The sequence below is a fragment of the Myotis lucifugus genome, unplaced genomic scaffold (genome assembly GCF_000147115.1).
Source record: "Myotis lucifugus unplaced genomic scaffold, Myoluc2.0 scaffold_66, whole genome shotgun sequence".
Taxonomy (NCBI): domain Eukaryota; kingdom Metazoa; phylum Chordata; class Mammalia; order Chiroptera; family Vespertilionidae; genus Myotis; species Myotis lucifugus.
The window spans coordinates 5065179-5092382 of record NW_005871114.1 but is presented as its reverse complement, the minus strand read 5'-3'; the positions used below and the strand labels follow the sequence as shown (position 1 = coordinate 5092382).

The window sequence follows — 27204 nt, the reverse complement described above, 5'->3', positions numbered from 1 at the left end:
GGGGGGGTAATTGGAGGTTGGGGGGGAGGGGCCGTGGGCAGTTGTCTGGCTGGCCCCGCCCCTGTTTCGGCCGAGGCCAGCCAGGTGGAGGGGCTGCCCTCCAATCTGGCTGGTTGGCCGGCCACAGAATCATAGCGACCAGTCATTCCAGTCGATCCGGTCGTTCCGGTCATTCTGGTCGTTCTGGTGTTCTAGTCGCTTGGCTTTTATATATGTCCAGAACAGGCAACTTATCCATAGAGACAGAAAGTAGATTGGTCATTGTCTAGGGCTGGGGAAGTCAGGAGGGAAATGGAGGTTGACTGCTAACAGGCATGGGGTTTCTTTCAGGATGATGAAAATGTTCTAGAATTAGATAGTGATGATTGAACATAATTTTGTAAATACACTAAAAGCTACCGCACTGTATACTTTAAAAGGGTGATCCCATTTAAAGTATACAGTGCATAATTCACATCTCGGTATGTGAATATCTCAACTAGAGGCCTGGTGCATGACATTCGTGCACTGGGGGAGGTGGGGAGGCAGGGTTCCCTCAGCCAGGCCTGCACCCTTTCGCAGTTTGGGAGCCCTCGGGGGATGTCTGACTGACAGCTTAGGCCTGCTCCTTAGCACTGCCACAGAGGCAGGTGAGGCTCCCGTCACTGCTGCTGCGCTTGCCAGCCATAAGCCCGGCTTGTGGTTGAGTGGCACTCCCCCTGTGGGAGCACACTGACCACCAGGGGGTAGCTCCTGCGTTGAGTGTCTGCCCCCTGGTTGTCAGTGCACGTCATAGCGACCGGTCGTTCTGCCATTTGGTCAATTTGCATATTACCCTTTTATTATATAGGATAAAGCTATTATTTCTTTAAAGTGCTTTTCTAAGGTTTTAGCAGGAACTATCACATCACCTGTCTACTTTAGGTAAAGGCCATAACACCTAAGAACTTTCTTGAACTATGACTCAAGGATGGCAAAGACTTGACTTCAACTGTTCCATTCAGGAGCCACTAAAGGATCCAGCCACTAACTACACCTAACCCAGGGAGCAGTAAAGCTCGAAAGACAACCCTAATTAGTTGATTAGTCAAATAACTAATGCCATCCATTGTCACATGTGTCATTTACGTTTCTGTGTCTTTAATGCTCCTCTGAGAGTTACAAGCAGTTATTGGCCATATTACCCACAAGCACCATCTTCTCATGTCACCCACTGTTTCTGATGAGTTTTTTTAAATCCCAGAGAGTCTTGTCTTACAGTCCTTCAGAGACCCAACCCATCCCATTTATAACCATGACACATTTTAAGAATGATGTGCTCCAGCATCTACCTAGAAGCATTACTAGACCATAAAAGACACCTATATGCATAAACACCAAACTCTGCCCTAACCCTGTTCATTTCCATTGTGGTTTGACTTGAATGGTTAGGTGAGGAGACAGATACACAGCAAAATTCACGGATTCACCAGAATCTGATGGGGACTGTGATGTGTCTGCTGAGGCCCCCTGTTATCCTCTATGATCCTTGTATGTAAAAACTGAGCAGCAAAACACAGCTGCTTTTAGGCAAATAGTCCTCCAGCAATGAACGCAATAAAGCAACAACACTGTGCCGATTTGGACTAGCAGCTGTCTAGGGCTCTTCCCCCTTTGAGAAACCAACAGACAATGCCGTGCCCAGAGGACACACAGATTAACAGCTATGGACTGTAGTTCTTCACAGTCCCTCCCTGGCCACCACTGAAGCGGTCACAAATGTGTACGTGTGTCTATGTGAAGGCAGGGAACCTGGTGAGTACCAAAAACAAAATGCACTCCACGTTGATGGACTGGGACCAGCGGGAGAGGAGCACAGTATTTTTGTTTGTTTGTTTCTGAACCTTTTTTTTCCCTCAGAGGAGAAGGGAAAACAAACAAAAAACCCTGCATCTCAGATTTATTGTACAATTCTGATTCCAGATGAGACCAATAAATTAAGTAACCTAACAAATGTAATAGAATCATACAGTCAAAAGCCCAAAGTGTCTTAACCATTTCTAAAGTTTTATTATTTTTAAATTTAAACAGGCTTACTCCTTAACCCCCTTTGCCCAACCCATCTCTGACATAAAACAAAGTTGGTTTATAAGATTAGCTACCAATCTGTCTTTGGGGAGAGGAAAATGGATGTCTCCATTGCTTTTCATAACACGTCTCATAGTCATATAACAAGTCACAGCTACCATATGACGGATGATTAACATGTGCCAGACCCTGGGCGGAGTACTTTGCTTGGATTACCTTATTTAACCTTTACAACTCTCCTATGAGGTAGGTAATTACAGCCTCTACTTTACAGATGAGGAAAACTTTAAATTCAGTTCTTAAAACAAATCAGGTGTTCTTGAAGAAGACACAAATTATTTGTTATATAAGCATTCCAGGAAGTAAAGAACTTTATATGTTTATAAATCCTTAACCCAATTTTCCATTTAAAATGTTATCGCTTTTTTCTTTTAGATGTTAAAACATCTAAAATGCAAAGCACCTGGCTGATGTGGCTCAGTGGTTGAGCATCAACCCATGAACCAGGGGAGGTCATGATTCGATTCCTGGTCAGGGTACATGCTCAGGTTGAGGGCTCAACCCCAGTCAGGGGCATGCAGGAGGCAGCCCTTGGATAATTTTCTCTCAGCACTGATGTTTCTAACTCTGTCTCCCTTTCTTTCCCTTCCTCTCTCTGAAATCAATTTTTAAAAAAGAATATTAAGAAAAATAAAATGCAAAGCATCTGCATTTTATTAAAACAGTTGGTATTTGGGAGGTTAAAAAATTTTACTTAAAAATGAAGCCTGTGTCATCCTGGTAATGCTACATTAAGGTACTTTACAGATCATACAGTAAAGTAAAATGTAATAATTTAGATTATGGGCAGTTCAATCATAATTTTAAAAATGTCTGTAGCACAGAGTATTTTTTAGAACATCTTTCTTTAATACTTTCAAGTCTTGGTGCTAACAAAATTCTGCCAAGTGTGCCAAAGGCTGTTTTTACTCTTTCTTCATTTAGGCCTCATATATTTTGGGGGAACTTTAATATGCCAGGCCATTAAAGATTAAAAAGTTAAGTGACGCACAGACTCTGTCCACAAGAAGCCAGCTGTCCAGTTTATAGCTAATTACTACATAATGCAGGAAATGCAATGACAGAGCTGTGTGCTTAGAACTACGGGAGCACAAAAACGGAGAGATCAAAGGCTTCCAGAAACGGAAGGCCAGGGCACAGAGACTTGCATAGGTGCCGAGGGCCCACTTCCTCAAGAAATTGGTAAGGACCCAATAAGAAATTCTACAAAGGACAGATAGGCTATAGGCTATAAATAGATAAGACTTAATTTGTAAAATACTATTAACATTAAGGATGTGGCTTAGCAAACTCTTTCTCCAGGACCGATCATGTATAGATAATATTCTACTGCAAGAGAGTCCAACTTTCTTTTTAAAACTTTTTTGTGTGTGGCTTTAAATCTTTCCCCTGGTATTCAATTTTGAGGATCTGGAGGGAAATAGTACCATTATCTATTGGAGCTAGATCTGTAAATATTCACTTTCCAGCATACTAATCTAATTTCCTCATATTACTTGTTATTTATAAAGAGTACTTCACATCTCACAAAGCATTTTCATTCACAGCCTTGCTCATCTGAACCTCATTAAGGTCTTCTTTTGAGCTTTACTTAGCATGCCCTATCCACTTCAACATATCCCAGAACCTTTCTCCTCTTATGAAATCAACAACAGGCTGTCAAAAATCCTTGGAATTAAATAATAGTAGAACTGATCGATACTGGCTGTGTGCCCAGTACTGATTTAAGCACTTTACATGTTTTATCTCATTTCCTCCTCACAAAAGCCTATGGAAATAAATACTATTATTATCCCATCTTACAAATGAGAAAACTGAGGCTCAAAGATATCACACAAAAAGTATCCGAGACAGGAGTCACCCAGGCAATTCAGAGCCTTAAAACCATTGTGCTCTTCTGCCTCTAGGATAAGAATCATTCCTAGTTAATAATTCTCATTTCTGTTACTACCTAACCATTATTTTTCTACTCATCCTGATGTGTGGGAGTGTGGGGGTGAGAAAGAGAAATGTACCTTCTTATATTATTGTTTCTTATTCATTAAGTTGCATTCCCAGGGACAATGGAAAGGAAAGCAAAAAGGTAAATAATTCTAAAGTGTGGGGTTTTGTTTTGTTTTATTTTGTTTAGTCTATAATTTTAAATCTCTCTCTCATACCTATTAAAAAGACTAACAAAAAAAACAGAAAAAACACCTTTTTTTTTCTCTTAACTTTAATTTGTGTGTCAAACCCTATTTGGGGGAAACAGTTTACTTAAGTTAAAAACTTGAGTAATAATTTGCTCATAAAAAGTAATTAAAGTAGGACCTCCTGTTTGAAGGTTCTTAAAACTGATTCAATTGACAAAAATTAATTTTATTCCCAAAGTGTTGTGGAAACATGTATTGCCTAAAGAGTGAGGTACCAAAGTAAGAAAATTTACACACACACACACACACACACACACAAATACAGCCATCCCCCTTATCCATGGTTTCACCTTTGGTGGTTTGTTATCCGCAGTCAACCGCAGCCCAAAAATATTAAATGGAAAATTCCAGAAATAAACAATTCATAGGTTTTAAATTGCTCGCTGTTCCAAGTAGTGTGATGAAACCTTGTGCTGCCCTACTCCATCCCGCCAAGGGCATGAATCATCCCTCTGTCCAGTGTTGTCCGCACCGTATATGCTTCCGTTTTGGTTATCAGATTGACTGTCTTGGTATCACAGTGCTTGTGTTCAAGTCGTCCTTATTTTACTTACTAATGGCCCCAAAGCAGAAGAGTAATGATGCTGGCAACGCAGACATATGACAGAGAAGCTGTAAAGGGTTTCCTTTAAGTGAAAAGGTGAGTACAGTACAGCAAGACCTTTTGAGAGAAAGACTACATTCACATAACCTTTATTACAACATATAGAAATAATTGTTCTATTTTATTATTAGTTATTATTGCTAACCTCTTACTGCGCCTAATTTATAAATTAAACTTTATCATAGGGAACAAGCATAGTATATATATGGTTTGGTACTATCCACAGTTTCAGTCATCCACTGGGAGTCTTGAAACATATACCTCATGTATAGGGGGGATTACTGTAAGTATATAAACATAAATACATAGTATTCCTCTCTCCATGGGCTCTACTATCCATGGGATATATTATGTCTTCTGGAGGAAGAGCTAAATACAAGCAAGCAAACTGGCAGTGTTGTGGTTATATTCTCATTCAATGACACTGTAGCGTATATACAATATTCTAAAAGCAAAGACTCAAAAATGGAATTTCAATAAAGTATTTGAGGAAGGAAAAAGGAGAGAAAAGCCGAGAAAAAATGAAAAGGAAAAAGCAGACAGAACTTGCTATTTGTTCAACTGTATACACAAGATAATCAGTCTTTTCACAGGAAGGACCAGTGGTAGCCAGAATTAGAATGCTGTGCTGCTCTGCAGTAAATTTTTAAAGTAAAATTTCATAAATCAGAGCACATCATAAGCACCCAAATTTTAATAGAATTGGACTAGTTAACCTCCCTGTGGATCAGTTTTCTCATATGAAAAATGTGGATAATAATATTCTCCTTATATGGATGTTAAGAAGATAGTATTTGTAAAGCACCAAATAAGTATTAAGAAAATAAACAAATGAATGCCAGCCTCCTCTGCTAGCACGCAGGAAAGTGATAGTGGTCACATACCATGGTATGGAAGTTCAGCATGAACCTCAATTCTGTTTTCATGAGGTAATAATGAACCAACATAAAGTCAGGCATAATTTACAGGAGGCATTCAGGAGGCAAACTATGGGATTGTGAAAAAGGCAAGTGGCAAATAAATTGCATTCAATTAAGTAGCACTGAATATATATATTGGCATGTGAAAAATCTACAGCTATTATTTTGAAATAATGGAAAATAGGAAATTTGTTGAAGGCCAAAGAAATGAGGAAAAATATCTCTCTCTCTCACACACACACACACACCACATATACATTATAAGGAGTAATACCTAAACTTTGAACACTCTAGTCCAGCCGTGGGCAAACTACGGCCCGCGGGCCGAATCCGGCCCGTTTGAAATGAATAAAACTAAAAAAAAAAAAAAGACCGTACCCTTTTATGTAATGATGTTTACTTTGAATTTATATTAGTTCACACAAACACTCCATCCATGCTTTTGTTCCGGCCCTCCGGTCCAGTTTAAGAACCCATTGTGGCCCTCGAGTCAAAAAGTTTGCCCACCCCTGCAGTCTAGTCACTTGGAAAAACTATAGATATGGACAAAACTTCAATGGATATAGAGGGCTTTTAAATATACTTTTCATTTGAATAATTTTATGATTTTGTTGACAATTCATCTATCCTATATAAAAGCAATTTTATTTAAAATGTGAAAGAATGCCGAACCGGTTTGGCTCAGTGGATAGAGCGTCAGCCTGCGGACTCAAGGGTCCCAGGTTCGATTCCGGTCAAGGGCATGTACCTTGGTTGCAGGCACATCCCCAGTAGGGGGCGTGCAGGAGGCAGCTGGTCGATCTCTCTCATCCGATGTTTCTAACTCTCTATCCCTCTCCCTTCTTCTCTGTAAAAAATCAATAAAATATATTTAAAAATAAAAAAAATAAAAAAATAAAAATAAAATGTGAAAGACTATCTGGGAATATCTTTAAGGGATAACAAATGAGAATATGAAAAATGCTTTTGTCAACTAAAGAAAGCACCACACAAAATTAATAGAAACACTGGCACTACAATATATACACTTAGCCATTTCTGGGAAGTATTTGTTGTTCAAAATACCTAACAACTTCAGAAAATTTGATGAAACGTCTTACCTACTGGAAGCAAAGGCTTAAGCATGTCAAACTCAAAGGCGAACATGGGCCCAATAAACGAGGCATGCGGCCCACAGGCTGTGATTCTGACATACTTGCTCTAGGACAGTGATGGCGAACCTATGACATGTGAACTCATTTTTTTGGTTGATTTTTCTTTGTTAAATGGCACTTAAATATATAAAATAAATATCAAAAATATAAATCTTTGTTTTACTATGGTTGTAAATATCAAAAAATTTCTATATGTGACACGGCACCAGAGTTAAGTTAGGGTTTTTCAAAATGCTGGCACGCCGAGCTCAAAAGGTTCACCATCACTGCTCTAGGAGACAGTTTATGAAGCATACAAGAAAACACTTACATTCCCCTTCTGATTATATACTGTATCTCTCTATATGTTTATTAATAATGGCATGCTAATAAAGACTACAGATTTATACATAAATGTGAGAAATGAAACAGAAACCACAAGTTATCAAACTATACCATTACTTTCAGTACAGATAAACTGTGCCAAATCATGACATAAAACACAAATTAAGATCAAACTGTTTTAAACAACAGCTCCTTCAGACCCATTTATTCTAAGATAAGACTAAATACATGCATGAGCTAATACAAAAAAAAATATATATATATATATATATATATAGAGAGAGAGAGAGAGAGAGAGAGAGAGAGCGCAATTGAAATGTGGCTAAAATGAATTGAGACATGTAGGTGTAAAATACACTGGATTTCGAAGACAGTTCAATAAAAATGTAAAATGTCTCCATAATTTTTATATTGATTGCATGTTGAAATGATATTCTGTATATTGCAGGTTGAATAAAATATATTATTAAAATTAATTTCACCTGTTTCTTTTTACTTTTTAAATATGCTACTAGAAAATTTTAAATTATCCTGTGTCTTGCAGTACATTTCTATTGGGCAATGCTGCTACAGACAAATAAATTTAATGGGAACTCAGCCTGAATTCCTATGTTCCAAGTTGAGAATACTGACTATTCCAGCAGAGACCAATTTTACAAATTTAACCAATTCGGGCCCAAACTTGGCTTACTAATTTCTATCCTAAAACCACCCTGTGACTAAGCTCAGACCCCAAAATTTTAAATACTCTTAACTTCCCTCCTTCTAAGAATACCCTTCTGAAATTCTGTCAAGGTGGTGCTTATGAGCAAGTTTAGGAAACCCAGCTTTGTGTAACCAACAGATTCCTCTGGTAGTCTTGGTACAGCACTTTCACAGTCAATAAATAAGAGTTGTAAAAAATGCAGTAAGTTGTGTTGAGGATGCATAACAAAAAGGAACAGTTAGAAAAAACAATATAAACATTGTTTTGTCTAGTGATGTAAATTACCTAAATTAAAATCAACATTTGTAGCAATCTACCTTGTTTTGGAAGAGTGAACAAGCAAATCATGTGGGCACTAGGTTCCTGCTGACAGAGTAGAAAACAGCATTAAGTTAGAAACAACAGGAATAACATATATCAGTTTCATTGAGGTTTCTGAGCCATAGAGAATGACTAAAAACATGTAAACTTTCAGACTTTGTAGAACCCTTATTATTCTCATGCTTTGGTAACCAACTCCTGACTGGGTCTTTAAAATAGAATTGGGTGGGGTTCTGTGGGAGACATAGAATAAATGTGGCCATCTCTACTACTTCTCCTCCAGTCTCAGGACTCAGCGGAACAACATTTTATAGCCCAATACCCAGGGTAAACCCCCTAGTCTAGAGCTGATTATGACGTGGCACAATAGCTGAAGTCCACCAAGTCTCCCCAGGACAGACTACATTACACCCTGCCATTTTAATTCCCAACAATGGCCACATTTGATCTCCAGAATTATAGCTACTTAAATAAGCCATATTTATGAAATCTAAATTTATTCCCAAATCACTAAACAGAAAACCATACATATGATTCAATTTTCAACTTTTTACCATTGGACATATATTAATCTCAAGCAATGCAAAAACATTTTCGTTTACCCCAAAATAGCCATCCCACTCAAACTTATTCTAACCATTTCCCTTCAACTTTCCCAGTGTTCTCCACATCAGTAAAAATAAAATTTTAATAAACAAAGACATCAGATACCCTCCAAATTCTATGGCAACCTAACTACAGAACATCAGAATAAAAATATTTCCCCACTTGGGAACCATACATTGATGACAAAAACCACTGTGGTGGCATCTAAATATTAACACATCTACCTAATTTACCAATGATGACCCACAATCAATTTTGCACCTTTGGCAGCTTTACTTTGATGTTTGGCATTCTTCTTAAGTCTTTCTTCTTTATCCACGAATGCTCAAATCAAATTAAATTTGTATTAACAAAACATGATTAAGAATGACCACTGAAAAAACAGTATTCCAAAATCAAAGAGAATTTTTTACTTTTAGACCATTAATACTACTTCACAGCTACAGGGTCTACTCAAATGTCTCACACTCAGTCTCCACAGGGTACAGATGTATGCGTATACATATGTATATGAAAGAGAGAGACGTGCGTATGTGTTTCATTGCAAAAAATTACAGACACAGATCCTGTTCTCCTGCCTACCTGCAAGTGTACTAACTACCCACAGTGAGCCAACATAAATTACTGAGCAGATAAGATGGCCCTTTTGCGAAATCTATGGAAGAAGAGCAATAGAGGTTGTTAAGGGAACACTACAGCATAAAGAGATGCTCTCATTCACTCCCAGGGCCTGACTTACATCAGTTCTTCCTCACTTGTAATTTCATGCCTGCTGCTCATTTTTACTTGAATGGCCCCTCAGCTATTATGGCAACAGGAATTTAAGAGTGGGAACATCCTTATTAGTAGTTTAAAAATGGGAATAGGCAATAGCAATTTTGACTTTGTGAGCTCCAAATGAAAGTCAAAGACAGCAGTTGGATACGCTGGGCATGTCAGAAAGAGAAAAGGGAAGACCATCCTCTTCTCTTCTCCCTCAATCCTTTTAATGGATAGGAACCTCCATGGAGAATGATGTGGGAAACTGTTACCAAGTGTGAGCTGAGGCAAAGCCATGTAGAAAAAAATATTTTAAAAATAGTCTATAAGTAGGTACTGTTTTAAGCCTAACAGCTCGGAACAATCTTACATTCCGTCATATCCTCTACTCCATCAGTCAGCACTCCTGACATTTTTTATTTTGAAAGGTTTCTCAGTTATACCTTCCTAGATTTATGCTAAGCCCAAGATAACCATCATGCCCCTACCACCAAACTGCACTGTGGCAGGCACACACACTTCTCCAATCCACCTGCCTGGTCTTTCTAAACATGATTCCCATGGTGCCACTGCTCCAATCTTAGTCCTTCAGGGCTCCACTGTCTGTACAAGAGTCCACATTCCTAAACCAGATATTCAGGATTGCCACTATCATGATGAGCGTCATCAGTATAGTCTAAATTCTGGACTCCATTTTGCATCCTCTTATTTTCCCTTATTATCTCATTTTTCTCCCCTACTTCTAATCTAGGTTCTCTTGCAGTATAGTGTATACAAAGACATCTTAAATGCTTTTCAAACCAAGTGGTGTCTAATAAGTAAAAATTTATTATTATTTTTAATCCTAAGACACAATCAATCCATCCTTATCTCCCAGTAAGACCTAAAGTCCCTTGCTCTAGTCAGGAAAGTCTGTTCATAATCCCACTTATGGTTCATTTTTCTTTCTTTTAGACTCCCATTCTACCTAGCCAAATCCTATCTACCCTTCCAAATGGAGTTACAGGGACCCTCTCTATCACCTGTTTTCCCCCCTAGGCCAAATTATTTCTATTCCTCCTTGACCATTCACAGCAACTAACACATCACACAATCTGGTACTTGCTTACAAATAATGCTCTAATTTTTAGTTCCTAAAGACAGGATTCAGATAATTTGTGTCATCCACAATACCTAACATAAGTCCAAGAACATAGTACATGCCTTATAAATACTTACTGAAATCAAACTCCAGTTAACCACATTGCCACCTATAACACATGTGAATTTTTATAGATTTATGAATTTTGCACAGCAGGGATAGTTTCTACAGCCGTCTCTATAGAACACAGATCTACAGAACATATCTTTTCTACATAGGTTGTCTTTTCACAATACTGACCACTGTGAGAAATTATCAGGCTAGATTATTAATAATATACAGAATGCATATTATGCTGAACACACAGTTTAACTTTCTTTGATGGTTTAGAACAAACACAAAGTGTCTTAGAGGCATCATGAATATTATGATTATGCCACAGGAGATTAACATTGGGTTTTGAACTTGCTTATGACATTCCCTAGAAGAAACTTTTCAATATGATTCCCTGATGTCAGCCTACTTGCCTCTGGCTTGCTTGCATAAAACTGGAATACAAATGGGCAACGGCTTGCCTTCCAGGACAGGATAAAATGGCTGCCTTTTTGAATATTTAATTATTGTAACAAAAGCCGAAGCATCCTTTTATCTAGCTTTGTCCTCTTCGTTGAAATCTTCTTCACTGTCTTTCAGTGTCCTTTGATGTCTCAGCATTGAATACATTCTTTATTATTTATGTCCTTCTAACAGAATGTGTCAGTCCAACCCCCTTGTCGGCCTCAGCCCTCCATTATATCCCTCCGTGTGAAGGAATATATTCACTATCAAGAGATTTTTGTTTCCTTTCCTCTTCACTCCAGGCCTTGCCTTTTTTGACATTAAGTTATAATTTCCTTTAAGTCTCTATATTTCACATTTAACAGAATCTAGGCCTAAATTAGAATATCAAATATCCCATTGGATTTAAAAATCAAAATTTTGTGTGACACCTGCATGAGTCACCAGTTTTAAAATAGCTACTCTGGAATAACATTTCATATACTCGATCACACCAAAGCTGCTAGGTCAAATAGAATCACCTACATTGGCAAGTAAGTAGGAAGTAGGCAGTAAGCTCTAGAACGTTAACTAAATAATTTGGCTCCCTTCAGTGAGCTCATGACTTTGGAATGTTGAGGAATACAAGGTCAAAATATGATAAAAATCATTCTCCCCACCCGGTCTCCAATCTTCTAAAATGCTAAATTCATAATGCCTTTGAAAGTCGAGTTTAAAATTTTCCATTCACCACAGTTTTACTTTGCAACAGCCTGAAGCATTGGCACAATTCGCCTGTCTTTATTCTGCTTAAAATAAGCACAAAGTTGAATTTGATAAACATTGCAAAACAGTGTTTCATCAGCAGTATAAAATGGTTCAAGGTATTTAAATTGTTTTTGCAGCTTAAAGGCCAACTATTTTTTAACCAGATTCAACCATTTTGATACTGTCATGACATATATTTAAATAATAAAGACTTTTTTGTTGTTTGCCTCCAGATAATTTTTGCCCTTTGAATGAGGTGCCTGGTAAAGCTTCAACTTAAACTGTCATATTAAAAAAAACAACAACCCCTCCCTAAACAAACAAAACAGGGTCTTTCTGTTTTAATTCAGATACCTGCAGAGAAAGAGTTCAGAACTGGCAAAATCTGGTCAATTGTTCTTACCCAGGCCTTGAGGTCGGACATCTTAAACAAACTGTATTCCAAAATATTGCTGTTAAAAATGGCTCTTAACCAAAAAAAACTCCAAAAAACTAAGTGAGAAATGATGGTTAAGTTTCCACACTAGCCCATAAGTAGTTAATTGGTTACAAAGCTAAACAAAGGACCTGCCTCACGTAGCCAACACTGTTGTGACGTAAAAACGTCAAGGTCTGGTACACTTCTCTCAGTGAGTTGCAGGTCTATCGTTGAGATCTAGGACAGCTACCCCTCTGCACATGCAGGTATCACACAAAATTTTCATTTTTAAATACAATGGGAATTTGATATTCTAATTTAGGCTTAGATTCTGTTAAATGTAAAATATAGAGACTTAAAAGAAATTATAACTTAATGTCAAAAAGGCAAGGCCTGGAGTGAGGGGGAAAGGAAACAAAACCTTCAACTTCTACCCCCTCCCCCAGTTCTACTCTCTTCTCTCTTCTTTAGGTTACAACAGTAGAAATGGACCTTCTAAGGCTGTAGCAACAAAGAGGTGTATGGGAGAATGGGAATGTCCCTCTGAGGAGAGAAGGTCCTATGAATATTACCAATTTCTGAAAAATCTATATTTATAAGTTGTACCTCCTATACCAGAAATGAAACAACATCCCTCTCTTGAATCAAAAGTTTCTAATCCATTTATTCATTCAAATAGATACTACAGTTAAAGCTTTCACTTAGCTGACTTTCCAGATTAACCCATGAGTTCCATCTCCCCTATTTAAAAAAATGCCCATAGCACACTCAATACCTGTGACAAATAAATCCGTGAACTTCTGCCCTATCACCTGAGCTGCAAGCTTACCTAGAGATGGTGGGTTCATCCTCATACTTTTAGTAGTATTGTAATTATGTAATTTAATGTACTATATGTAAATCAATGAAATGATTGCCAAGAAAGTATTTGTATGATGAAGAGCAATGTGAATGTTCTAGAAAAAACTAGATAAAGGAGGAGTTAGAACCCTTTATTAGAAAGTTCTCAAATTAAAGTTAGGAAGGATTTCTCTCAACTATGAAGAGGAAGAAAGAAAACTTTTATGAGATGCCTAAGTTTTTTAATGTTTCAAAGGTTTATTGGGTGCCATGCAGTAGTGCTTTTATTCCATATCTATAATTATTAATCATTTTTTAGTTATTTAATGGAGTTATAGCCCACCTCTCTCCCTAGAAATACAAATGAATAAACAACGTACAATTCTGGTGGTTCCTATACCTCGTTCCTGTCTCCTCTCCCCTCTATCTTCCCGCAAAGCTCATCTCCTGTGGCCCTTTAAATCCTAAGCTTCAAAACATTTCATTATATTTACACTCATTTAAAAACTAAGCATTGTATTAGCAGAATAAATTTCATAGGTCTAATCTCTACTTTGCTTACACCTTATTAATGACTAGAGGCCCAGTGCATGAAATTCATGTACTGGGAGGAGGGTGCAGTGAGGGGGGTGCAGCCTGCACCCTCTCGCAGTCCGGGAGCCCTCCGGGGATGTCCAACTGACAGCGGGGATTGTGCCTAAGCCATCAGTCAGACATCCTTACTGCTGCCGCGGAGGCCGGCAGAGGCTCCTGCCACAGCCACTGTGCTCACCAGCCATGAGCCCGGCTTCTGGCTGAGCAGCGCTCCCCCTGTGGGAGCGCACTGACCATCAAGAGGCAGCTTCTGCGTTGAGCGTCAGCCCCCTGGTGGTCAGTGTGCATCATAGTGACCGTTTGTTCTGCTGTTTGGTCAATTTGCATATTAGCCTTTTATTATATAGGATATTTCAAATTGGTTAATAACATCCACCCAACTGAGTTTATTCAACTTATATAATAAAGGGTGCCAGCCCTGGCCAGTTTGGCTCACTGGATAGAGCGTCGGCCTGGGGACTAAAGGGTCCCAGGTTCGATTCCAGTCAAGGGCATGTACCTTGGTTGCGGGCACATCCCCAGTGGGGGGTGTGCAGGAGGCAGCTGGTCAATGCTTCTCTCTCATCAATGTTTCTAACTCTCTGTCCCTCTCCCTTCCTCTCTGTAAAAAATCAATAAAATATATATTTAAAAAATAAATAAAAATAAAGTGTGCCAGATTTCATTTCTCTTATTGCTGATTGGTTAGCAGTTCCTTATAATTCTTTGCAACGCGCCAGGCTGTAACCCACAAACAAGATGACTAATCAGCTAACATATACTCTAATTCTCAGAATGCAATGAAAAAAATCAGGCTAGAATCAGCAAAAGCTCTTGACTTAGAATGGTAGTTATTTCTTCTCTCAGATTTAGTGTTCTAATAACTAGTCCACAAAGTAATCTATCTTAATAAGGTTTTCCTTCCCACGCATTAAGAGTCACACAAAAGCATGGGTGGATAAGAAATGTCAAATCACTTGCTCAAATATTCCCAACACATAGCTTTCCCTGTGAAGTTCCCCTACTCTAAACCCACCTGGCTGATGAGTCATGGAAATTCTAATCTGCCACTATTAAGCATTTACCCCTGTAGCTCGTTATCCCCAGCTGTGAAAACCAAAACCTGGAGTCATTCTAAACTCCTCCTTCTCCTTTATTCCCTGCATCCAAGCAATCACCAGTCCTTCCAGTTGGCCTCCTGATTTCTCCATTCTGTCCCTTCTTCCCAATCACTTAAAGCAGGGGTCCTCAAACTTTTTAAACAGGGGGCCAGTTCACTGTCCCTCAGACCGTTGGAGGGCCGGACTATAGTTTAAAAAAAAACTATGAACAAATTCCTATGCACACTGCACCTATCTTATTTTGAAGTAAAAAAACAAAACGGGAACAAATACAATATTTGTATTTGCATGTGGCCCACGGGCCGTAGTTAAAGTCTCTACATGTTAACTGGTTTCCCTGCCTGTGTTTGGTTCCTGACAATCTATATGCCAGAATAAACGTTCTGAAACAAAGATATGATACCTTCACTCACCTATTTTAAAACCTTATAATGGCTACCTTTCTCAGCTTAAAAATCCTTCAGTGTCCCTAATGGACAAAGCTGAAGGCAGAGAATGCTGGAATGTCCTTTATAATCTGGCCCCTACCTACTTCTCCAGCCGTATGTCTTACTTGTCTCACCTCTCCCCTCGATCTGCTGCTCTCTCAGCACACCATGTTGTTTCTTACCTGTGTACCTGCTTTCCCTCTGCTTAAAAACCCAGCCCCTGGTCTGCCTATCCAGCACTAAATAAAGCTTTAAAAAGCCCAAGATGTTTAAGACAGCACTGTGTTTGATAATAGTTAAAAACTGAAAACAATCTAAATCCTCCAAATACAGAAATAATTTATTAAATATAATGAATCCCTGTAATGGAATATTTATGCAGTAAAAATGTTTACAAATTTAATGATATAAAAAGCTAAAGTATATGACTATAAAATCGTTACACAGAGTTATCTCAACATATAAAATACATCATATATACACATACAAAAGAGATAACTGGAAGAAAATGTACCAAATCATTAAGAATACTTATCTCAACTGACCAGTGCGGTTCAGTGGTTGAGCATCAACCTAGGAACCAAGAGGTCCTGGTTACATTCCTAGTCAGGGCACATGGCCGGGTTGCAGGCTTGATCTGGCGTGCAAAAGGCAACCAATCAGTGATTCTCATCACTGATGTTTCTATTTCTGTCTCCCTCTCCCTTCTATCCTGAAATCAATAAAAATATTTTTTTTAAAGAATACTTATCTCTAGATAATAGATTATAGGGGAAAATTTCCCCGCAAGTTTTAAATAGTGACTAAGTATTACTTTCAAAAAACTTTGAATATATTTTAAACTTTGAAGACTTTCCTGGAACCTTTCCAACCACACACACACACACACACACACATTTAATCAGTCCTTCCTCTGATTCAAGAATACACTCTCTTTGTTGTGCATGTCACACAGTTATAAACTTTATCATCTTATATTTTAATTCATGTCTGCCAGGGAGCTGTCTCAGGATAGGATATAATTCAGTTTTTTTTAAAAATATATATATATATTTATTGATTTCAGAGAGGAAGGGAGAGGAAGAGAGAGAGTTTCTATAGAAATATCAATGATGAGAGAGAATAATTGATCAGCTGCCTCCTGCACGCCCCCTTACTGGGGATCGAGCCTGCAACCCAGGCACAAGCCCTTGAACCGAATCGAACCTGGGACCCTTCCATCCACAGGCTGACGCTCTATCCACTGAACCAAACCGGCAAGGGTGATATGATTCAGTTTCAATCCCTAGTGCCTGACTTCTGGTGGAGGCTAGTTAAATGTTTATAAAAGAAATTATTCTTACATTGCTAGCTACATGCAAATGACCAATAAGTGCCTAATCAATCATCTGTAAATGTAAATCATTAACTCACCCAACAAATATTTACCATGCGCCTAAAATACCCCAGGTACTGTCACAACACCTAGGAACACTGCAGTGACAAGGTCCTTGCCTCGTGGAACCTACATTCTTGTGGAGAAACAAAACAAAACAAACCAGCTCATTTCAGAGGGAGACACGTGCTATAAAGAAAATGTGGGATAGCTGGAGTCACGGATGACCTGGGGAAAGAATGCAGCATCAAAGGCATATTGAAAGATGGTGGCCAGATACGAGGCAAGCAGATGAAGAAGAATAGAAGGACTGGACATGGAGCCAAAAGACCTAAGTTTCCATTTCTACTCTGTCACCTCATTAGCCAGGTAATATTCTGAGTCTCAATGAGGATGATAATCCCTAACTCACAAAAACATGTCAGGATTAAATAAAGTAACTTATGTGAAAAAGGTGAGGCCAGTGCGTGGCACTCAGGGCCTGCTGTATTTGTTAGCTGTATCTATTTGGAGGACACTAAAAGTAATATAACCCCCAAAAGCTGAACTACATGGATTATGACTGTAAGTGAAGATGCCAAAAGAAACTTAACAATGCAAATCCCATCCCTTTGACCAGAGAATTCTGTGATATGTGGCTAACAAAAAGACTGCATATGCTATCCTGAACCGTTTATCTGAACTGAGGATTCTACTAATTACAACTGCTTGAAATAACAATGTGGTAGAGTTGAATAGTCTACCCATAATACCAAGTGCAAACACACGAAAAACACAGATTCTGGATCCAAAAATTCTCTCTCAGCCTTTCCCTAGTATCTCATAAACTTTATTGGTCTTCACGATTTTTAATCCCCTGCATATGTAGGCTATATTTCTCTAGTCCAAAAGAGGAAAGGAAATTTTCCATGGCGGATTACACAAGAGAGGTGCTTCTGGGTACATTTACTTCCCATCCTTTTTACGTGCTCCTTATCTGAAACCTAAGAACTAGGTCTCCTGGACTTTGAGTAGGAGGTTAGATTGTCAGATCACTAAAATGTTTCCTCTGAAGTATTTTCATCTCTAATCAGTCCCCAAACCCTACCATGTATTTAAGATAGACAACCTTTTGCCCCTTACATCTCTGCTTTCCAATCTCACATTCTTCAAAAGAATGACTTGGCTGAGTGGGCCTACTATAACCTATTCTCTGTCAAACTCTTAGACCTATTCTCTCCTTAATATTTTTAAGTGCTATTGTCAGAATTATTCTGACCCTTTCTGATCAGTTCTAATATTAATATCTTGATTTGTGAAGACAGGAACAAAACAGATCATCATGACAGAGTAAATTAACTCCACAAAAATTAGATGAGTAACAGTGACGAGGTAAAGAAAAATTTAACTCATAGGATGTAAGCTATCTAGGCATGCCAAACCTACAAATACAGAGTCACAGCTCAGAAACTATGGAATGGCCATAAAGTCTGGAAACACAAATAATATTTTCTAGTTTTAACAAATTAAAGGTGTCCTCTATGACATTATGTACATTCATCTGCTTCCATATTCTATGTACATCTTGCAGAGAAATGCTATGATGACAAATCTGTCTCAAAAATGTTTTAAATATACTGTATTGTAGAAAAGACAAAGCTATAGCATCTTGTGTTTAAATGTTTACTCGTTCATTTAATGAGCACCTACTAAGTGTCAGGTGCTCATGAACTTCTAGATGCTGGTTCATTTGGCAGCATTGACCACTTAATTTAGTTGCATTGTATGACTAAAGACAGGGAGATACTTTTTTCTCTTGTACTTTGAAATAAGTTTGAATGCTTCAGGAATGAAGATATTTGGCTGTACAACTGTCATATGCATACAAAATCAGTACACAATGTTTCCTTTCCTTCTCTTCGTGTACATTAATTCTATGATCACTCCAAATGATATAAAGGCTGTTTGGTGCCCATTTCTATTTTTCTCCTTTGAAGTCTGCCAACAAGGATTCATATCGTATTTATTATTCCTGAGGATTATATAATAGTGCTTCTGGACAAAATAGGCTTGATTCCAAGATGCCAAGTCATTGTATTATTTTAATTCAATAGTATTTTTCTATTTCAAGTTAAATCAAAATGCAAATATTAGAATGATTTCACATGAAGAAGTTCACATGCTCAGCACCTGTAAAGACCAAGAACACTAAAGGCTAGGAAAATAAATGTAAGAGAACTGAAGCAGAACCCCTCAGAACAAGCCATCTACAAGATATAAGAACCAGCTGTGGAAAATTCCTTGCAAGGCTGGCTACTGCAGCCACAGCACTCTCCCAGGGAGAGCCCCTTTGAAGCTGTGGCTATATTCCTCAGCTCTCAAGATCCTAACTTGGGGCTGTACACAGAATTCTATCTCTGCGAGCCACACTGGCCCCTACAGAGAGCCAGGTATTGTCTTCAGGGAAGCGGTAATAAGGAGCTTCAAATTACAGACCTTGGAGATTCACAACTACCAAAAGCAACACTTGTGGCATTCAGGAAATTAAGAGTTGAAGCATTTCTCTCGTCACCAATTAAAATATAGTCACAGAGCAAGGAAAATTCTTCCACTTGCATTGGCGAGTCAGCCATAAGAAGCAGCAGGTAGCTAAATGTAGAGCACCCTATGACATAAGCCTGCACTCCCTAGCCCTGAGCGCCAGACTGGCTTTCCAGGACAGGCAGTCACCACAACACACAGCATTCCAGCCCCTCTCCACTTCCAGGTGCCGCGAACTAGTGTGTAATTCTGGACTACTGATTATCGACAATATTTCCACCTTTAAACTCTGACTATGCAGTTGGTCCTCTGTATCCACGGGTTCCGGACCGGCGAATACAACCAACCGAGGACTGAAAACGGTATTTTCTCTCCACCTTTTGGAATCAGTGGATGTGGAGGGCCAACTATATGCTTTGTTCTACACTATTTTATATAAGGACCCTGAGCATCCATGGTGGTCTTGGAAACAATCCTCCATGGATACTGAAGGACAACTGTAATTACCGGTAGTTAAGCAGGCATTGACGAGCCATAACAGTATCTAATTTTTCTGAACACTTTGTTCTCATCCTCTCATGAAGCACACCCAGAAGAGAGGCTCTCTCTCTCTCTCTCTCTCTCTCTCTCTCTCTCTCTCTCTCTCTCCATTTTTGCAGACTGGGGAAAAGCATCATTGGCTAAACGCCTTGACCCCAATCGCCAGTGAAAGAGCTGAGGCTTCAACCAGGGTCTTCCTCACTTCAGGTTTCACTACTCTATGTCTCCTCCATCTCTTTCCTCAGTAAATCCACGCGGCTTAATCAAACCTTTCACACTGCAGTAAACAGAGCTGTGGCTGTATTCCTCATCCTTTTGACACTAGCAAAAACCACCTGTGCAATGATAAGTTGCAAGTGGACAAGAATTACCCGTATGCGGCCCTTGAAAGACAGAAAGATAGGCTGGCCAATGAGGAAAACTATTTAAGTAGAAAACTGTCTTAGAAAATATCTAAAAACATTACATTTCCGAGAGATCACTTCTGTGTCAACTTACTGAAAGATCATAAAAAATTTAACACTAACTACTTTTCAACATGCAATTTTGAAGTATACAGTTTATATTATTAATGTTTCCAGTAGCATAAAAACCTTCTAATATTTCCTAACCAACCCCTTTTTCCAATAGAATATAGATAATGTGGCTTTGTTGGCATTCATATTAACCATGCCATAATACGTTCTCAAACAGTTTGTGGGGTCGGGTGGACTTTAAGTGGCTTTGCAGTAGAGCGGTAGTTAAGAAACCAATTACAGAAGAATCCCCAGTTTTAAATCTAGGTCATACTATCCTTATTTAAGAGCAAGCATAAGCTAGATAATTTATATTACTTCCTGAAAATATATTTTTAAAAAGGAACATGGACAAGTTGAAAAAATACTGTTTCCACAGGATTTATTATAAATAGGCACATTTAGTTTTAAAATAATTCATAATCCCATGAATTCATCATGTAAGGAACTTCTCCCACAGTTATAGATAACCCACCAACAAAATTAACACTAAATTACATTTAACTAGACTTATGTCAGAATACATGAAATCTACGTAGTCACTTTCAATTTGGCGTCGGGGAAGAGGGAAGAGATAAAGGTAGAGATGCAGACAGATAGCAGAAAATTTGAATTTTTCTCCAAAAAATACAATATTCAAAAATATATAACTAACTAAATAAATAGTGGAAAATATTGGCTACTGTGAATTCCAGTAGTGGTATATGTATGGGCACTGTATTTTTCTTCCTATATTTTTATACATATAAAGATTTTTTAAACACAATTTCCAGGGTATATCACAAGGTCAAGTACAGATTCAGCCGAGGCTCCTGCTTCTACCCTGCACTGTTAACTGAAGTCCAAGAGGTATCATAGCCAAAGTATTAATGCCTCCCCTGGCTCAGAGGCAGACTGCCTAGGTTCAAATCCCAACTCGGCCAGTTTCTGGCTGTGAGCTTGAGCAAATAATATAAATGCACGAACCCTCAAGTCATCAGTATAATGAAGATAATAACAGTCTCTACTTCAAATGAGTTCCAATGAAAAACTACATGTAAAGAGCTTAGCACAGGGCCTGGCTGACAGGTAAATCAGTGGTTTGCCACATTGTTATAGTAACCAGAGTGTATTTTCAGACAGAAAAAAAAAAAAAGACTAAATGACATTATACAGAAGTTTGGAGTTATTCAGATTGCACTGTATGGAACAATTGGTAATCCATACTATGATAAGATCATACAGAGCCTCAAGTCACCATTACTATAACAATAATCATAACCCAACATTGATATGGTTCTTACTTACAGGCCAAGCACTGTGCTAAGCATTTTCTATGTAGTTTCTCACTTGAATGCATAGGAAGCAAGGAATTATTATTCCTCTTTTACAGATGAAGAAATTGAAGGTCAACAATTATAATTTGTTCAAGATTACGATGGCAGAGAGTTGAGATCTGAACCTGGGCAATCTATCTCCAAAGCTTGCTTTTCTGACAGCAACTACCCACCTGAACTTGGGCAAGTCATTTTCCACATTGGGACTTCGATGTCCTCTGGAAAATGAGCAGAGTGGTGGGATGGGTGCTCTCAAAAGCCCCTTCTAGATTTTTCTGGACAAAAATGCTACTTAACCCAATTCACTACTGTACAGAAACCATCTCCGCTCTAGTCCTTTACATGCCTAGGCATCTCTAGACTTACACAATTCCCTCGGCAGAGTGCCTCCATGTTCTTGAGCTCTGTTTGGTGGGAGGCATCGGTCAGGAGGGAACCTCACTAGAAAGTTCCATAACTAAGTCTCTTTGAATTGAGTTAAAAAAAAAACCTGACTTAAAATGAATTCTACCGGACAGCACTATTTGCTTGCTACGGGGAAGTTAAGAACATACATCAACAAAATTAGCCAAAAGCTCTAAGACCTGAGTTACATCACTCTACCTCTCAGGACCTCAGTTTCCTTAGTTATAGAAATGTAGTGGCTTTTAGATATAAGTAATCCCTAATGAAGCAGCCATCCCAATCCAGGGAAACCAATCAACCTTGTCAGAATTGAGAGAAGGGGTAAGGAAGCATGTGCACTTTGAAAAAACACATTTGAATTCAGTTATTGCTTTTACCATATAAACTACAGAAGTAAAGCTCCAAAAAAAATCTATTGTGTTTGGCAAACGAAAGTGAAGCAGCATTGGGGAAGGGGAAAGGGAGAGGCGCATGGATTTTTAAAAATATTAAGATACATCAGAGTAGATAACTATTGAAAGCCCCTTTTAACGCAAAGTGTCTGTGAAATTTTAAAAAATCAAGTTAGCACTCTATGAAATAAACTTTTCAATTCAAAGAAAAAAATCCTATTTGTCAAATAAACATTTAAAAAAAAAGTCATTAGGACTACTTAAGATATTTCCCCCCTTTTGTAGAAAAATTATTTAAAACATGTAAAATTCTCCACACAAGACTCAAACACACTTCAAACATACTTTATATACTTATCAACACAAACCAAGTCTGATAATATTCCAAGCCAAAATACATCCTAGTTACTCCTACTCTGATTCTAATGCTGCTTCAAAACCCGGGAGCTCCATTTTAAGAAACAAAGTGAGACATAAAGTCCATGCAGTTCTTTCTCTGGTCAAATATACAAAGCTCAATTTTAAATCAAATCTCTTCACCTACAAATCTTTCGGCCATCGTTGCCTATTTAATAGAACCATTAGGTGAAAAGACAAGGGACCAAATGCAATCCAGTGTGTCTGGCTATAATTAGCATTGTTGATAAATGGTCTGCTGAGAAACAACACACTACTTGTCAATATCTGTTTGGGGGAACTTTTATGGATTTAATGTCTCCCCAGATCCCATTTCCGGAGATAATTAATCAAAAGCTAGTTGTATTCAAATTCAACTCCTAGAAAAAGATAACTGATGTCTACATCTCAGCTCTCAATTCCTAAACCTCCTTATTAGATTTGAGGTTATCCTCTAAGACTTGGTTTGGGACTTGGGTTGGGAGCACCAAAATAAAAAGAGGGCCTATTAGAAAAAAGAATACCATGAAAAAAGTGGACAGCTTTTAGAAAAAGAGCTCTCCTACCAAATGCAGCCTCCATCCCTGCCCTACCCCACCCCACCCCAAATAAATGCAGAGAGAAATTCCAGAAAGGGGATTCCTCCTTTTCTCTACCTACCAAACTGATCTCATCTTGCAGTGTCTTTTCATTTTTTTTTAATAAGCAGACTTTAGAATGGCAAAAAATAAATGTTACTATTACAATCTTCCATCTCTGAAGCAGCCTGTGAAAACTTAAGATCCTTTCTCATTAAAAACCCTCATACACACAACTGATGGGTTTCATGGACCTCCTTCAACTATCAAGATTAAAAATCCTTGCTCTAGCCGAGAGAATCATGTGCTTCTCAATAACCCTATCTCCTCCTTCAGGGATGGGAGGTGCCCAAACATCACATCTGAAACACAGAACAATAAAATGAAGGCTCCAGTTGCACCTGGTGTGTTAAACTACCGCTGTCAAACGCTGGTTCTGCCATTTTTCAGCAATGCTCAAAGGATTTGTTTTTTTTTTCCCTTGACCACACAAAGTGAGTCTCATCCAAAGCCCTCCTCTCTCCTTTCTTTCTTCTTTTCCTCTTTAACTGAGCCTAGAATGTTATGGCCAAATCAATCTATAAGTGAAGGACAAAGGTTTGCCTGAGAACAAAAGCCCCCAGTGAACACTCACCCTCACCACCCCTTTCCAACTCAAGATGTTCAGGACACTGTCAACCAGTGTGGCCGAGGGCCGGATCAGAAAGCAAGAACAGAATAAGGACACTCCATTCAACCTTTTTGTCTGGGGCACTTCCTGGGTTTTTCATTGGCATTTAACACCAAGACACAAGGCTCGTTTTTCATTAAAGTTGCAAGACTTTCACTTTGCCCAGTTTCAAATGGTGTAATTGATCTGTATTGTCTTCTTAAATAACCCAACTGAAGGACACTGCAGCTTTAAATATTTCAGTGCTAACTAGCAAATAGACTCCATTGCAATATGGCTCTGAAGGTCGCGTCCTATTGTCTCTTTCCTCTGGAAAAAGAATTTTTTTCTAAGTCCTTCTTCTAGGTAACATAGGAAGGGTTACCCCTAGAATTTCCACTCTTCATCTCTGTTTCTGATAGAGTTCCGATGGTGATTGGAATCTCACACTCATAATTTTCCTGGCAGGGGCAATATGCTGATTGCTATTAAAGATGCCAGCACCTTTTAGCAAGACATAAACACATGTGTTCACATTAGTTTAATTGAGCGTATGCAACTGTCTGAAATGGCACCACTCACGGGTTTGTTCATCTCTTCTAGAGCTTTAGGAGTGGACGGCAGCGGTAGCCCGCACTCTGCCCCCGGAGCCCCAAATTGCATAACCTGAAATGTGTAGCTACTTAAACCGACCGGAATCTCCGCCTACTCATCCTGGGGCGATGCAGGCACCTTGCCACACACTTGCCGCTTTACTTGTCAAAGGAGGTCAAAATAAGAGGCGTAAGAACGGCGAAGGGAAAAAATAAACTAAAAGAAAAAGGCCCTTTTCTATCTTGTCAGGGTGTATAGACACGTATCTTTGAATAGTCATAGTGTTCCCCTATCATGGGGCTCGGGAGTGGAATGGCCCCAGTGAACTGGGGGCTTTGGGAAGGGGGCGAGGGTAATCAGTGGACTATTAAAAGGCAGGGAAGGAGCGGAGGAGGAAGCGGGGTAGGAGGTAGGAGGAAGGCGAGTGCAGGTGCACTGGAGCATTACCTGAAATGGCAACAGATTGTTACCATTATCGGTCCGGAAAGCGTTATCCTCCATCCAGGACTTGGAGGTGAGCGGGGCCGCGCGGGGGAACTTGGGCGGCGCGATCACATTGCTGGAGAAGGGTTTTTTGAGCGGCGAGATGGGGTTGAGCGGTGAAGGCACCCCGACGCCCACGCCCACGCCCACGCCGACCGCCCGGCGAGGGTCCCGGCCCGCCTGCAGGCCGCCCCAGGGGTTAGAAGGCGCGCTCCAGGCGGCGTTCACGCTCTGGTGCGTGTTCCAGCTGGACGAGGCGGACGAGGCGGCAGCTGCGGCCGCGGCGGCCGCTGCCGCCGAGGACGAGGACGGCTTGCTGGTCATGATGGGCTGGTGGCCGTAAGCCGCGGCGGCACTCCTCTGCGCGTAGGGCGCCTGGCTGGGGCTGGCCGGCGACCGGCGCTGCTGCGGGGGCTGCGCCTGCGGGGGCTGCGCAGGCTGCGCGGGCTGCGGCGCGGGCGGCGGCGGCTGCTGGTGGTGCTGGGTCTGCGCCAGGCCGATCTGCGGGGAGAAGGTGCCTCCGAAGACGGGGTTGACGTGGTGCGGGAAGTTCTGGAAGAGCATGGTCCCGTTGACTGGGGTGATCCCCTGGAAGAAGCTGTCCTCCACCGCGTTCGTGGTGCCCGTGGACCAGGTGCTGCCGAAGGACGGCGACAGCGACGCACCCGGCGCCGCGGGATCCTGCGGCGGCGGCGGCTGCTGAGGGGGCTGGTGGAAACTCAAGCCCGGCAGGAGCGGCGATTCCATCTGCATCTTTTCGGGGCCGTTGGGGGCCGGCGGGGCCGCGGCAGGGCTAAGGGCCGGCACTGCGCTGCTGTCCTCCGGCTTGGGGGTCTCCGAGGAGAGGGGCGTGGACGGGGTTTCGGCTGCGCTGGGCTCGGGCTGGGGCTGCTGCTGCTGCTGCCGCTGCTGCTGCTGGGGCTGGGGCTGGGTTTTGCTTTTGTCCATCAGTAAATCATCCTGCATGGTTTGCGCAGCTGAAACGGGAAAAAAGAGAGACGCGTTATTGTCAATGTGATCGTTAATGCCCCTCGCTGAAGCGGGCGGGTGTTTTACTTGCGAAAATCCAGTGCCTCCGCTACTAGCCAATTGCAAAGCAAATCCATAATCTCCCATTTAGAAGAACAGGTCGGGCTGGGGTGGGAGGGCTCACGCGAGGTCTCTAAAAACACTGTGAGAGCGTCTTCACCCTTTCTGATGTCTTGGTTCCCTTTCTGGATTAGTGAGAGATGTGCTTATAAGACAGAAAGACAGCAATTTCGCCACGTCTCTTTTCCCTTCACCGGAACTAAGAGCGTTCACCCGGCAATGAGAAACTGATTCTGGTTCCTGTTTTTTCCCAAGCACCACCCTCCCCTAGTTATTTGCATACGTCAATAAATACTGCTGCGTCCTTCAGCAAGGTTAAAAAGACACCGCGCACGACCCTTTCTTCCCCCTCCTCGATTCTGACACTTTAAAGAAACAGCAGCCTCATCCCTCTTGATTAGCAAACTGCCTTCTAGCGTTGATAATTGTTTCATTTAGCAGCAGCGAACCACGAGGGAGGAAATCCTTGGCATTTGTGAGGAGGACTCAGCTGCACAATCGTTCTCTGGCCTCCCAGTAGCTGCAGCACTCCATTTTGTTAGGAGACAGAAAAGAAAAAAGAAAAAAAAAACCCACACCGTTTTTAAAGAGGTAAAAATCTCCTGAAACGTTTGGAAGTGCTTGCTTCTTGTTACTCTCTAAGGATTAAGGATTTTCTGCTTATTCTCCAATTTTCTTGTCTCCAATTCTGCCGCACAAGAGATTTTTGGCATCTCAGTGGTTCAGATCTCAACAGGAGCCTGAGAATTTCTCTGCAGAGTGAAGAAATGTTCTAGTTGTATTTGAGGTCAGAGAGAGAGAGAGAGAGAGACTCTGGCAGACACTGAGTGTGAGATGGGGTGGGGCTTTTTTTAAAAAAAATCCTCTAGGGAGGAAAAAAAGAAAAGTAAAAAA

The 27204-nt window shown here is 40.1% G+C and overlaps 1 protein-coding gene across 1 annotated transcript in view; it reads right to left on the bottom strand.

The window, feature by feature from the left end:
- Positions 1 to 26881, bottom strand: part of CPEB3 (cytoplasmic polyadenylation element binding protein 3) — a 138300-nt gene extending 111419 nt beyond the window's left edge. The window contains exon 1 of the mRNA XM_023754836.1: positions 25186 to 26881. Coding sequence (XP_023610604.1) covers positions 25186 to 26337 — 1152 coding nt within the window. The 5' untranslated portion in view covers positions 26338 to 26881. The remainder of the gene's footprint in view (positions 1 to 25185) is intronic.
- Positions 26882 to 27204: the final 323 nt, after the last annotated feature.